The sequence below is a fragment of the Pantherophis guttatus genome, chromosome 2 (genome assembly GCF_059756535.1).
Source record: "Pantherophis guttatus breed Tessera chromosome 2, ASM5975653v1, whole genome shotgun sequence".
Classification (NCBI taxonomy): Eukaryota; Metazoa; Chordata; class Lepidosauria; order Squamata; family Colubridae; genus Pantherophis; species Pantherophis guttatus.
In genome coordinates this window covers 111,632,534-111,646,637 of record NC_142064.1, presented here as the reverse complement: position 1 = coordinate 111,646,637, position 14,104 = coordinate 111,632,534, and the positions used below count along the sequence as shown (strand labels likewise).

At 38.8% G+C, this 14,104-nt stretch overlaps 1 protein-coding gene across 1 annotated transcript in view; it reads left to right on the top strand.

The window, feature by feature from the left end:
* Positions 1 to 2,579: 2,579 nt before the first annotated feature.
* MCOLN1 (mucolipin TRP cation channel 1) overlaps positions 2,580 to 14,104 on the top strand; it is a 37,502-nt gene continuing 25,977 nt past the window's right edge. The window contains exons 1-8 of the mRNA XM_034437827.3: positions 2,580 to 2,689; positions 7,496 to 7,588; positions 9,022 to 9,239; positions 9,530 to 9,697; positions 9,790 to 9,946; positions 10,691 to 10,805; positions 11,674 to 11,770; positions 11,899 to 11,998. Coding sequence (XP_034293718.2) covers positions 7,582 to 7,588; positions 9,022 to 9,239; positions 9,530 to 9,697; positions 9,790 to 9,946; positions 10,691 to 10,805; positions 11,674 to 11,770; positions 11,899 to 11,998 — 862 coding nt within the window. The 5' untranslated portion in view covers positions 2,580 to 2,689; positions 7,496 to 7,581. The remainder of the gene's footprint in view (positions 2,690 to 7,495; positions 7,589 to 9,021; positions 9,240 to 9,529; positions 9,698 to 9,789; positions 9,947 to 10,690; positions 10,806 to 11,673; positions 11,771 to 11,898; positions 11,999 to 14,104) is intronic.

Sequence of the window (14,104 nt, the reverse complement as noted above, 5' to 3'; positions counted from 1 at the left end):
TATGGCATTTCTGGATCCCTGCACAAATGGATAGCCGCGTTCCTGTCAAACAGGAAACAAGTAATCAAAATAGGGAGGGCTCTATCAAATCCTGCACCAGTTAACAGTGGTGCCCCCCAAGGCAGCGTTCTAGGACCCACACTCTTTCTGCTTTACATCAATGATCTACGCAATTATATTAAAAGCAGCTGCGTCCTCTTCGCTGATGATGTAAAATTATTTAACACCGCTGACAATGCTGCTGCTCTACAAAGCAACCTTGACCATGTGTCAGAATGGTGTGCATTTGGCAACTCCAAATTTCAACTAATAAATGCTCTGTCCTACACATTGGCAATAAAAATCAGAGCACCAAATACAAGTTGGGCAGAAACGACCTCGTAGACGACCTTCACTCTGTAAAGGACCTAGGAGTACTCATCTCAAATGATCTAAGCCCCAGAGCTCACTGTAACAGCATTGCCAAAAAGACAATAAAGAATTGTTAATCTAATCTTGCGGAGCTTCTTCTCCAGTAACAGTACTGCTAACTAGGGCAAAGAAAACCTTTGCCAGACCAATTCTCGAATACAGCTCGTCTCCTTGGAAACCACACTGTATATCGGACATTAACACGATTGAGCGGGTCCAGAGGTATTTCGCAAGGAGTACTCCACTCCTCTACTCACAATAGAATCCCTTATGCCACCAGGCTTCAAATTTTGGGCTTGGACAATCTGGAACTGCACTGCCTGTGGTCTGATCTAAGCACAGTACATAAAATTGCCTGTCACAATGTCTTACCTGTCAATGACTTCTTCAGCTTCAACCACAATAATACATGGGCAGACAACTGATACAAACTCAAGGTAAACCACTTCAAACTCGATTGCAGAAAATACGACTTCAGCAACAGAGTGGTCAACGCCTGGAATGCTCTACCCAACTCCGTTGTGATATCCTCAAACCCTGCCAGCTTCAACCTTAAACTGTCTACCGTGGACCTCACCCCATTCCTAAGACGTCCGTAAAGGGGGCGTGCATAAGCGCATCCCTACTGTCCTCATTTATCTGCATTCATTTCCCTCATTCATGTCTATGTTCATACTTATACTTATACTTATACTTATACTTATACTTATACTTATACTTATACTTATACTTATACTTATACTTATACTTATTATTATTATTTCAATTTATATGCTGCCTTTCTCCGGAGAATCAGGGCGGCTTACAATGCATTTAAAAACCATTATAAAACATTTAAAAATTAAAACATTAAAACCCATTCACACCATTCATGGCCGGATCTCACAAGATCGCAACAATGAGATCAATGGCCCCAAGCCTGCCGGAAAAGCCAGGTCTTCATTGCTTTTCGGAAGGCCAATAGGGTGGGGGTGGTCCAGACCTCAGGAGGTAACTGGTTCCAGAGAGCTGGGGCAGCCACAGAGAAGGCCCTTCCCCGCGGGCCCACCAGCCGGCATTGTTTAGCTGATGGGACCCGGAGGAGACCAACTCTGTGGGATCTTACCGGTCGCTAAGAGCTATGTGGTAGAAGGTGGTCTCGAAGATAACCTGGCCCTGAGCCATGTAGGGCTTTCTTGTACATGTTTGACAAACAAACAAACAAATAAATCATTCCTCTCTATTGTACTTGTTTCCTATATCATATTGCCACTCTAGGATTCATCTCTATTGTTCCTGTGATGCATTTTCCTGTTCCTGTTTTATTACTCTCTAGTAAAATGATTTCTGCACAGTGTGCTTACTTATTCTACATGATACACAATAACAACACAATAACATATGCATCATGATATCATCATGGAAATTAGGTAAATATTCTGCATCATGATACATATAACATCACTTGCCTTCCTTGCAGACATTCAATTAATATGAAGCTGGCTACTTTCCAGAAAATCCTTCAATTCTCTAGAAAATGCAGACTTCTCCAAAGCCTGTCATCTACTTCTCTAGAGGTCAAGTTTAATAAGATTCTTATAAGATATAGATATGCTGTTATGGAGCAAATGCAGGTAAAACAACGAGTCATGGTTGGCTGGAGAACTTTGGTTGCTAAAGTTCATACATCTTAAAATTTGTTGAGGTTGAGAAACACTACAAATTTTATATGAACATCTGATATCAAAATATCCATCTTGTTAAAGTAACCACTGTATCTCCCTTCTACTATCTGATAGGACTTGAAATATTATACAGGGTGTAATCAAATTCTGACCTGGAATACCTCAAGCCTGACATGAGCTAACACCTTTACTAATCTACTAGGGGGGTAATGTCCCTTCCGGATTGTTGATACATCGTAGTGGCTTTGTTTTAATTTCTAACTGCTATCTCTTGTCTGTAATAAAGTTAGTTCCCCTCCAAGCTGAGGCAGAATAAAACTTTAAACTTAAAAAGGCAGGCCTGGCCGCAAGAAGAATTCAGCATCGCGCCACAACTGACTAGTAAGTTGCTCTCACACTGTCGTTCTACATCTTTTTCTATCTCTATGCTCTCTTTCCCTTGGCGCGTGACGAAGCTGGTGGCAGCCCTGCCACTGCCAGCCCTGGCCTCATGACCGGATGTTTGGAGACACTGTTTATACTTTCGAGGCGCCGGCAGTGAGGAGTTCCCTGTTTGCAGCCCCATTCCTTATGGGCTTCGCCGAAGATAAGGGAAGACCTGCGACAGAAAATTGGTAATTCGGTTATTCTGCCTGACTTCTAGGGTCCGTCTGGCTTAAAAGAGTAGTGACAATCCACTGTTGTTTTTTTCACAAATGACATTTATTTGGTGCTTCGAACTCAGAAGCAGTCTATATCTCTTTGAGAGAGTGTTTAGCCATATAGGTTATATATGGAGAGGGATAATGAGAAAATAGGTTTCCCATTCCACCTATCAGAAATCTAAAAAGTTTGCAGGGCACTGAGAGAAGATCATGCTGTTTTTAAAAAGAATGAGTTGACCTTTCCGGATCTGATACTGCATTAAAAAAATATTTTCAGCAACGAAGCCTTGCAAAGCTTCATATCCTCAAAATGTATGGGACTACAGCAATCATCATCTCTACGTGTATGGATAAGCTGTTTGGGAGGGTAGGACAATATAAAACAAAGTTGGGAATGCAATTGTGAAAACCATATTAAAGTATTGAGAGGGGGGTTCTTCTGTGGCATGCTACTTTTCTTATATAGTGAAGCATTTACTTAAGGGTCAGATCAGATGCAATTTGGGGCTTCATGTTTGGCCTTCCTTCCTCCCTCCCTCCCTCCCTCCCTGTCTGATGAAAACAGACTAAAGAGAGAAGATGACAAGGAAATAACAGGCAGTAGAGAGAAAGCAGAGCTATATAACTCATTCTTTGCATCAGTCTTCATGCAAAAAGAAACTATAGCCGAACCTACCAAAAACCTAACTGTAAAAGACAGACCAGAAATAAACATTAAATATTAAAATAAGCAAGAAAATGGTAAGAGACCACCTGTCTGATCTGGATGAATATAAATTACTGGGACTTGATGGATTATATCCCAGAGTTCTGAAGGATCTGGCAGATGTCATCTCAGAACCATTGTACCATATCTTTCAAAAATCCTGCAGTACTGGGGAACCTGAGGATTGGAAAAGATCTGATGTGGTTCCCATCTTCAAAAAAAGGAAATAAATCAGGCCCAGAAACTACAGACCAATCAGCCTAACATCAATACCTGGGAAGGTACTGGAAAAGATAATAAAAAACAGATCTATGAAAATCTAGAAACAAAGTTATAACTAGAAGTGAGCATGGGTTTGTTAAAAACATGATGCCAAACCAATCTTATTTCATTCTTTATCAAAATGACTAAATTAGTGTACCAGCAAAATGCTGTGGACATAGAGTTATGTACTTAGACTTCAGTAAGGCATTCAACAAATTAGACCACAGCCTAACTTCTTGGTAAGCTAGAAAAAAGTGGAATAGATAGCATCACCACCAGATGGATTTGTAACTGGCTGACAAACCGTATTCAACAAGTAGTCCTTAATGGTACTACGTCTACATGGAGGGAAGTAAGCAGTGGGGCATCACAAGGTTCGGTGTTAGACCCAGTACTCTTCCATATCTTCATAAATTACTTAGATGAGGGAATAGAAGGGGAACTCATCAAATTTGCAGATGACACTAAGCTGGCAAGAATAGCCAATACCCTAGATGACAGGCTCAAAATCCAGATGGATTTCAATAGACTTGAACATTGAACCCTATCTAACAAAATGAAATTCAATGTAGAGAAAAGTAAAGTCTTATACTTAGGCAAGAAAAACCAAAAGTACACATACAGATTAGGTGAAACTTGGCTTAATAACAGTAACTGTGACAGAGATCTTGGAGTTCTTTTTTTTTGTTAAAAAGTTTTTTATTTTAAACACATTAAAAACAAAACATAGACATACAACATTTATAGAAAAATAAAAAAGAAAATATCACATTTCTTTTCAGCTAAGTGCAGTGATCCATTCTTTCTATATATCAATATTTACAGATATTTTAGTATTAACTTATTTAACATTCATTTTCTACTTTCTATCATTCCTTCTATCCTATCAGCTGATCAAACACATTTCCCCCCTCCTTTCTTCATTCATTTATCTTATTTCCTTATTTTTCAACCATTCATACCATCTACTCCATACCTTATAGTATTTTGATTCTTCTTTTCCCTTAATTTCTTTAGTTAGTTTAGCTAATTCTGCGCATTCCAGAATTTTCTTAATTAAATCCTCTTTGGATGGTGAGTTTTCTTTCTTCCAATATTGCGCATATACAATACGTGCTGCAGTCAGTATATGCAATATGAGGTACTGTATTTCTTTGATATAATTTTCTATTGAGATTCCTAACAAAAACTGTTCCAGTTCTCCCTCTATTGAATTCTGAATTATTTCTTCTATCCAAGTTTTAATTTTTGTCCAGAATTCCTTTGCAATTGGGCATGTCCACCATTGATGGTAGTATGTTCCATAACTAGTCTTGCACTTCCAACACTTCAGGGAGTTGCTAGGGAACATTTTCGCAATTCTGGCTGGGGGGAGGTGCCATCTATGAAACATTTTCATCTGGTTTTCCTTGTATGCTGTCGCACTTGTCAATTGCATATTCGTTCTCCACATCTTCTCTCACTTCTCTAATTCTATCACATGGTTAAAAAATTTTGCCCATTTGATCATCGTGTCTTTCACTGTTTCCTCTTCCAAATTATACCGTAATTTATATAATCTACTGATTGGTTTTCGTTCATTCCCTAATAAAATTTTATCTAGTTCAGTTTGTTCTAGTCGGACTTGAACAAAGAGGACTTTTTTATCTCCTCTGTATACTTTGATCTTATCTGTAAATATATCCACCATTGCACTTCCCTACTTAAATCCTGTTCCAGTTCGTATTTGGACCTCATTTATCAACTGCAGCACTCCTTTTTTTAAAAAAAAATTTTTTTTGATTTATATGCCGCCCTTCTCCGGAGACTCAGGGCGGCTTACAATGTGTTAAGCAATAGCCTTCATACTTCATCCTTGCAGGTGCTCCTTACAGTCAAATAGGAGGACTCTAAACTGGAAACAGCTAAATGGGCAGTTGAAAGCAGTTTTCCAATCATCTCCTTCTTTGATTCTAATGTGGTAGTACGGCTCCTACAAATCCAGCTTTGTGAAAATCCTACCCTTCGCCTAATGGGCCAGCATGTCTTTCATGAGAGGAAGGGGGTACATATTTTCCATGCAAACGGCATTCAGACCCCTATAATCCATGCAGAGATGCAAAGACCCATCCTTTTTTTCTCTAAATGGGACTGGGGTGGCCATCCGGGGCTTGGCTGGTTGGCCCTGGAACAGTTTTGATGGCATAGTCCAGCGATGGCTAACCTTTTTGCCATCGCGTGCCAGGAGAGGGGGGCGGGGGAGGGTCGTGCGCGCACGTGCCCATGCGCATGCGTGCGCAACCCCCTCCCCCCTCCCCCCCCGCTCCTGGCACATGATGGCCTGGTAGGCCCGTTTTTCTTTCTTACCTGGTTCCAGATCCTCTCTGTGTATCTGGGAAGGGAGAAAACAGCCTTTCCCACTCCCTTGGAGGCCCTACGGAGGCTGAAAGGGCCCATTTCCCAACTCTCGGTGGGACAGGAAGTGACATTTTTTGCTGTTCCCAGCCTCCAGAACCTCTCTAGGAGTCTCTAGGAGCCTCTCTAGGAGTCTCTGGAGGCTGGAGGGCTAAAACTCCCTTAGTCAAATGTTCTCAGTTACACTGGGAGTTTGCCTCCTATAGGAATTTTAATAGTCTTTCTCCAGTCTACCTGTGTGTTCCACCATTTCAACCAGACTAGTCCCGGGACAAGGGGTCTTTCCATTCCCGGGGTGACTATGAAGCTTAAAGTCTCTGAGTGGACACCCATCTGCATCACTAAGAGTTCAGGGTTCAGTGGCGAATGGCAGGAATGCCTCCTGCAACTGAGTTGTCCAGCTGGCAAAATGCAACTGGGGTTTTTAGCCTCCTTGGGCGAATCCCCAGTTTCTCCACCAGAGCCTGACTCACCAGATACTTAGTGTACCCTTAGCAGCATTCTGACAGGGACCTGACAACAATCTATAGATAATTAAAATTATTCAACCCTCTAACAGTAGGTAGTCTACAGAACAAGTAATAGCAGAGAATTTGACCTCTCTGCTGGAAATGCAGGTTGGGAGAAAGAGTTATATCATTGTTTGAGACTGAGTAAAGTATAATAGCTGAACATTGTTTGAAGACAAGCAGGATGAATGTTTAAAACTCCATTTAGGCATAAAAGTTATTGAATGGTGATGGGCTAAATCCCTGAGGAGCTATAAATTCAGTCTAATATTTCTCCCAGGGTTGTTGTAAAGTTAAGCAGGATGGGGGAGGATTGTGTATATTGCCTTAAGAATCTTAAAGGTAAAGGCTTCCTTGAGTTGAGCTTAATTCCTGGAGAATACACAGATACTATAGACGTGTATAGTTTCCTTGGTAATAAAGATGTACTTTGGCAGAGCCATCTTCTAAAATGATTTCTACATTTTTGTTTGGGTTTAAGTTCTTTTTGGCTTGCAGAAGTTTTCAGAACATTTCTCTTAAATTTAACATGGATATATCTGCTGTTATGGACATGCAGTACTGTTGTTCATTTGTTCAAGATACAGAGAAATTTGTTAGAAGCAATTTACTTCTGCAGGGAATGTTCTTTTACCACTTGAAAAAAAAAAAGGAAAACTCTAATTGAAAATGGTTCCTCTTCTCTTTGCTGCTGGTTCATCATATTGGTTCTTCTTAGATCAAAAGAGCTAGACAGTTGCTGAACTGGGCTTCCTACATGTGATATCAACAGTAAAATGAATAATTTTGTGAGAGAGTTTGTTTTGCCTAAGCATTTTAGAGCTGATATTTTGGGCAATGACATATATAATTTGACATGGTCTCTCAAAACAAGTATTGATCTTGTATTACGTTTGTTTTTAGGACACTACTGACAAATTGCATGCCTCGCAGGAAACAAGAAGCCTGGTCTTGTGAGAAGATTTGTTAGCAACTGACTTTAAAACTTCATGATGGGTAAGGAGGAAAGAAATTATAGGGCATGTTTCAAAACTCTTATGTTTCTTAGGATAATTAGGCTAATCTAGACCATATGATATGATGGAATTATTTGGATAGCAGAGATAGTGAGTTTAGATGTTTAGCACTTTTAACCTGGTTAGTATCTCAGATTTCTAGATTGTATGAAATTAATTTTATCCCTCTTTCTTAATATGTAAAGGTGGAGTGAGACATGTCCTGCTTGTTTGTAAAAAACAGATCATGACAGACAAACCTTATTGCCTTTTTTGATAAAATAACTACATTAGTGGACTAGCAAAATGTGGTAGACATAGTTACTTGGATTTCAATAAGGCATTTGATAAAGTAGACTACAGCCTACTTCTTGATAAGATAGAAAAATGGGGGAAAGACAGCTTTATCACTTGATGGATTCGTAACTGGCTGACAAACCACACTCAATAACCCTCAATGGAATTACATCTACAAGGAGGGAAATATGCACTGAAGTACCCCAAGGTTCTGTTTTACACCCAGTAGTCTTCAACATCTTCATAAACAATTTAGATGAGGGAATAGAAAGGGAATCCATCAAATTTGCTGATAACACCAAGCTGGGGGGAACAGCCAACACTTTGGAATATAGGTTCAAAATCCAGAAGGATCTTCATAGACTTGAACACTGGGACTATCTAATAAAATACAGTGGGGAGAAAAATAAAGTCCTGCACTTAGGCAGGAAAAACCATACATACTGTAATTACAGAATAAGTGCTACCTAGCTCCACAGTAGTAACTTAGAGGGATCTAGGTGTCCTAGTGGAACACTGCTTAAGTATGAAGTAGCAATGTGCTGCAGCTGCCAAAAAAGCCAATCAGGCCTGGGCTGCATCAACAGAGGGATAGCATCAAGATCAGAGGAAGTGATAGTATCATATTATTCCACACTGGTGAGGCCACACTTGGAGTACCATGTCCATTTTTTATCACAATTATACAAAAAAGATGTTGAGACTGCAAGTGTGCAGAGGAGAGCAACAAAGATGATAAAGGGTCTGGAGGTGAAATCATATGAGGAGTGGTTAACGGAGCTAGGTATATTTAGCCTACGGTATACCTTCAGAGAAAGTTTAAGGGGGACATGATAACTGTCTTCCAGTAGTTGAGGACTGTCACAGAGAAGACAGGATTGACTCCAAAGCACCTGAGGATAGGGCAAGAAATATTGGGCAGAAGTTTGTTAAAGAGAGACCCAACCTAGAAATAAGGATAAATTTTCTGACACTGAGACTAATTAGTCAATGGAATAGTTTGCCTCCCAGAGTTATGGCTAGTTCATCACTGGATAACCATTTGGTTGCATGAGGCTCCTGCCATGAGCAAGGAGCTGGACTAGAAGACTCCTTCCAGTTGTATGATTCTATGAGGCTATGTTCTCTTTTTTGCAGAGACAGAAAAGCTGCTAACCCCAGTGAATAGTTATGGATCTCATGATAGGGATTTGAGGCCAGTCTTAGGATCTACTGCCTTTCACCCAGAAGAGGAAGAATTCCGAAGGTGTCTCAAATATTACTTCATGAGCCCCTGTGACAAGTTTCGTGCCAAAGGTCGGAAGCCATTTAAATTGGTGCTTCAAGTGATCAAGATCCTAATAGTCACCATTCAGGTTTGTAAGAAAATGCAAACTTGGAGCAAAGTCCCAAATGGCTTTGTGTCTAGTCTTTTAAAAAAAATCAATCTATCTCAGTTTATCCTGAGTAGTTTTTACTTTTCCTTGAGAGGGGAAGGCATCTTTCCTGCAGCCAAGGACTGGACTTTCTCTGGCCTTCTAAGGGTGCAGAGGACATTGGTGATGATGCTGTGAACTTACTTACCAGAAGGATCACATTTTTGGCAATTTTTAAGGTTTTGTGGTTTTTTGATTTTATTCAGCTTGGTTTGCCTTCTCTTCTACAGCTCATTCTCTTTGGGCTCAGCAATCAGATGGTGGTAACATTCAAAGAGGAGAACACTATTACATTTAAGCATCTCTTCCTGAAGAACTATAAAGATGGGTCAGATGATACCCATGCAGTTTATACACAAGCAGATGTCTATGACCATATCTTCCATGCAGTGGAAAATGTGAGGTTCAAATGCAGTAGAAGGGGGACAGGGCATATGGATGATCTGGAATTAATAGGCCTCATTTTGGTGATGGTAATTTCCCCTTACAGTATTTGGCCATTCCAAGTGAGACAATTGGACGCTATGCCTATGTTCACCCAGACAATGCTAACCAATCAGCCCTCATGCTCTGCCAGCAATATTACCGCAAGGGAAGAATTGACCCAGCCAATGATACTTTCAACATTGATCCCAAGGTCATCACAGGTAAGCAAATATCTTCCCTGAACCTTAGCTCTTGTATCCACTCTTCAATCTTGGATATGGAAATGGCCCTTTCCCTTGCTAACTTCCAGCTCTTGCGATCTTCAGGTGAGGTCATTCTGAAGATGTTCTTGCTATTAGACATTTTCTATCCAGTAAGCAAGAGAGGTCTTTTCTTACATTGCGTCTAGACTGTGGAACACACACTCTTAGGAGAGATATTTGGCTCCTACTCCTTTTCATTTAATATTTCATTGTCAATTGATTTCAGTGTTAATTTTCATGTTGCTAATCTTTTATATTTTTATAATTTTGTTAGCCAAATTGAATGCTAATTAAATAAAAAGATGGGGTGCAAATTAGATGAATAATATAAAATAAATGGTTTTCCTTCTTGTTTATGAGCCCTTAAAACAATATTTTATTATGCTTCAATATGATGCAAGTTCTCTGTAGAATCAGGAAGCTTCTCTAACAGCCTTTACTTTCCTGGGTTCTACCCATGTCTCAGGTTTCTCAACCTCTTTACTCATGTTGACTTGTGGTAGAAAATAAGGGAAGCTGTCTTTTGTCTTGCCATTTTTATAGGTATGTTTTCTATGTAGTGTGCAATGAAGAATAAATAGCAGCTTGGTGGCACAAATCCAATTTGATGTGCAGAAATACAACTGACACTACTCGCTCCCCACATTTTCATCCAAATGTGGAAGAATCTAAAGCACGAGACAATGTCTCCTTTTTATACAGAATGCCTTGGTGTGGATCCCCCAGAGAAGATCCCTCCTCCATCTGAGCTCAGAAGGAAACATCCAGATCTAGCATTGGACCGCAGCTACAAAAACTTTACTCTTAAGTTTTACAAGTAAATTATTATATTTTATTGGTATTTGTAGCAACTCTTTAGGGCTGACAAACACCTTATGTTTACTCTAACTGTTGAACCTGAAGATTACATCTAAATCTTTCTGTGCATATGGTGCAGGTATTCCTTTTTATATTCATTACTGCTTTGAACCAAAATAATTTGATTCCTATAACTTCATATCTATAGTCATGTGAAAAAGAAAGTACACCCTCTTTGAGTTCGATAGTTTTATCTATCAGGACATAGTAAAAATCATCTGGTCCTTAGTGGTTCTTAAAAAGTAAATACAACCTCAGATGAACAACAACACATGACATATTACACCATAACATCATTTACTTTACAATAAGAAAACTAAAATGAATATCAGATTATGTCCCAATATGTAAAAACATAGAACTTGAAGAAGGTGTACTTTCTTTTTCGCGTGACTGTAGATAGCTGTCTGTCTATGTCTTTCTGTCATATTTGAAGGATGCAGTTAAAAAGCGAAATTTAGAGTATTTTGGACATGTGATGCGACACCCAGAAAATACAGCATCCTTCACTTAATCCTCCAGGGAAAAATTGAAGGCAAATGAGGCCAGGCAGAAGAAGAACATCATGGCTTCAAAACCTAAGGAACTGGTTTGGACAAAACTCAGCACTTTTTCATACGCCTGTTGACAAAAATAGGATTGCCAACATGATCACCAATGTCCGATGACTGACATGGCACAAGAAGAAGAAGAAGTTATTGTCTCATATTTTGTACAATTTCAGTGTTGAGATCTAGTCATTTTTCTCATTCTGTTATATTTGTGTACTTGTGAGACGTTGTGGGAGATTGTGATACAGTTAACTCTCCACATCTTGTTTCCGGCAGGCTCATTAATGTCACAATTGACTTCAAGCTAAAAGCCATCAACATCCAAACAATAATCAACAATGAAATTCCAGACTGCTACACGTTTTCTATAACAGTGAGTAGCCAAGTGCCTCCATCTTTGCTTTTCAATTCATGTTTACGGATTCCCCATTCACATGCTATATATGGTAGTAGAGCTGAAGATGCTGCTTTTATTCTTTTCTTCTCTTCATTTTTCCCCAGATTACATTTGACAATAAAGCACACAGTGGCAGAGTGAAGATCCGTTTGGATAACAAAGTTGACATTCAAGAATGCAAAAACCCAAGTATCTCTGGAAAAGGTACCAGTGAGTTACAGGGGGATGAACATGGCACAAGTATAAGCTTGTTTCATAAGGGGCATTGTACTCAACCGCATACTTAGGCAATGAATATAAAACTATATAATTTAGAAGTGCTTCGTTTCTGGACTTCCCTGTGGTTGCTTCTCTTTCTAAAAGGAAATTGTTAAAAGATATTTGTGGTTACTCACTCAGTACATTATATTCCCCCATTGATGCCAATGATTAGGACTGTCACTCATTCATTAAATTGTGGCTCATATTACGGCATTTTTTACTTGATGTATTGTTTGCAGCAGTTGCTCTTAATAAGGTGATAATTCCATCAGTTTCATATGCAATGCACAAAGAAATACTTTCATTAGTACTTAGCTTCATGCTCTGATCCTAATGTGCAGAGACAATATGTGTTAATTATTTCTAAATATTCATCATGCATTCACCATTAGTTATTTCTAAATTTTAAGGATACAAGTTCTTAAGATTTTCAGTATAATGATGTTTATTTTTATAATTCATTTGGTATCCTTTTTCTGCACTTTTTCAAATTCTAAGCTTTTCTTTGAAGAAGTAGGATGAGTAAAAATGTAATGTATTTTCCAAATGAGTCAAAGGCTTACATGATGGCATTATTATATTTGATAGTTTACTTGTAATTACTGTCTTAAAGCAAGATAACCAGATAGCTTATCTGCCTCTCTGTCTCTTTTCCTGCCTATCTCCCAACTGCTTATTCCTCTCCCAGACCCACTTATTAATTTCAGTTCATACTATAGCATTCTGAACCTGCCAGGTACCATTCAGATGAGAATATTTTATGTTAGAGAGAGTGGGGCTGGAAGGGGCAGAAGCAGTTAAAGTTAGTTCATACAAAGGCTGCTACATTTTCCACCAGCTGCAACTTCTGCACAGTTTTCAAGAAATGTAGAGCATATAGAGCAGGTTAACTTGGTCCCTCAACAGTGAGACACTTGGTGAAGCGGGTACAGCAGCGTCTGCATTTTCTGCATTGTGTGAGAAGAGCACATCTTCCTTCCCCTCTACCACTTTTTGTAAAGGGACGATTGAAAGCATCCTGTCATATTGCATTATTGTGTGGTTTGGAGGCATTACTGTTTCGCATTGGAAGGCTGTGCAGAGAGTGATGAGGATGACAGAAAAGATCATTGGAAGTTCACTTCCTTCTATTCAGGACATAGCATATAAGCGATGCTTGAGCAGGGTCTGTAGTATTGTCAGAGATGCTACACCAGCATCTCTGACATTACCAGTTTTTTTGTTACATTCTGGGAGGAGGTTTTGCAGTTTCCAAAACAGAACAACTAGATTTGGTAATAGCTTTACACCATATAGTATCAACCTTGTTAACTCTCAAGATTCTTTTTTCTACTATATATTCAAAATGGATTGTGATTAATATGTATGGGTATGTATATGTACCGATATATGTGTGTGTGTATATATAGCATGTTTCCCCAAAAATAAGACCCTGTCTTATATTTTTTTGAACCCTAAAATAAGTGCTTGGCCTTATTGCCATGCACTCAAAAGCCTGATTGGGCTTATTATCAGGGGATGTCTTATTTTGGGGGAAACAGGGTATATTTGTGTGTGTGTGTGTGTGTGTGTGTATACATGTATGGGTATGGGAATATATATATATGTATTTTCTTTTGAGGATGGGCATCAGAATTCTATTTTTTAATGTGTGCTACTGCATTCACAGAAAAAAGTGACAATAAATCTTATTTTATAAAGCAAGGGAGTCAAATTCAAGGCCCGCGGGCCGGATCTAAAAATATTAAAGCAGCCTCTCATTATAATACTGTAAGTATTCAATAATAACTCTCCTTTTTTAAATTTTTTAATTTGTGATTTTATAAATTGGGTGTTTTAATCTGTGTTTCGGCCAAAATATTTAATAATTTTAAGGGATTTTTAATATTTGTATTATCTGTATTTTATCTTGGCTGTTCACCGCCCTGAGTCCTTCGGGAGTAGGGCGGTATAGAAATGTGATAAATAAATAAATAAATAAATAAATAAATAAATAAATAAATAAATGAATGAATGAATGAATGAATGAATGAATGAATGAATAAATAA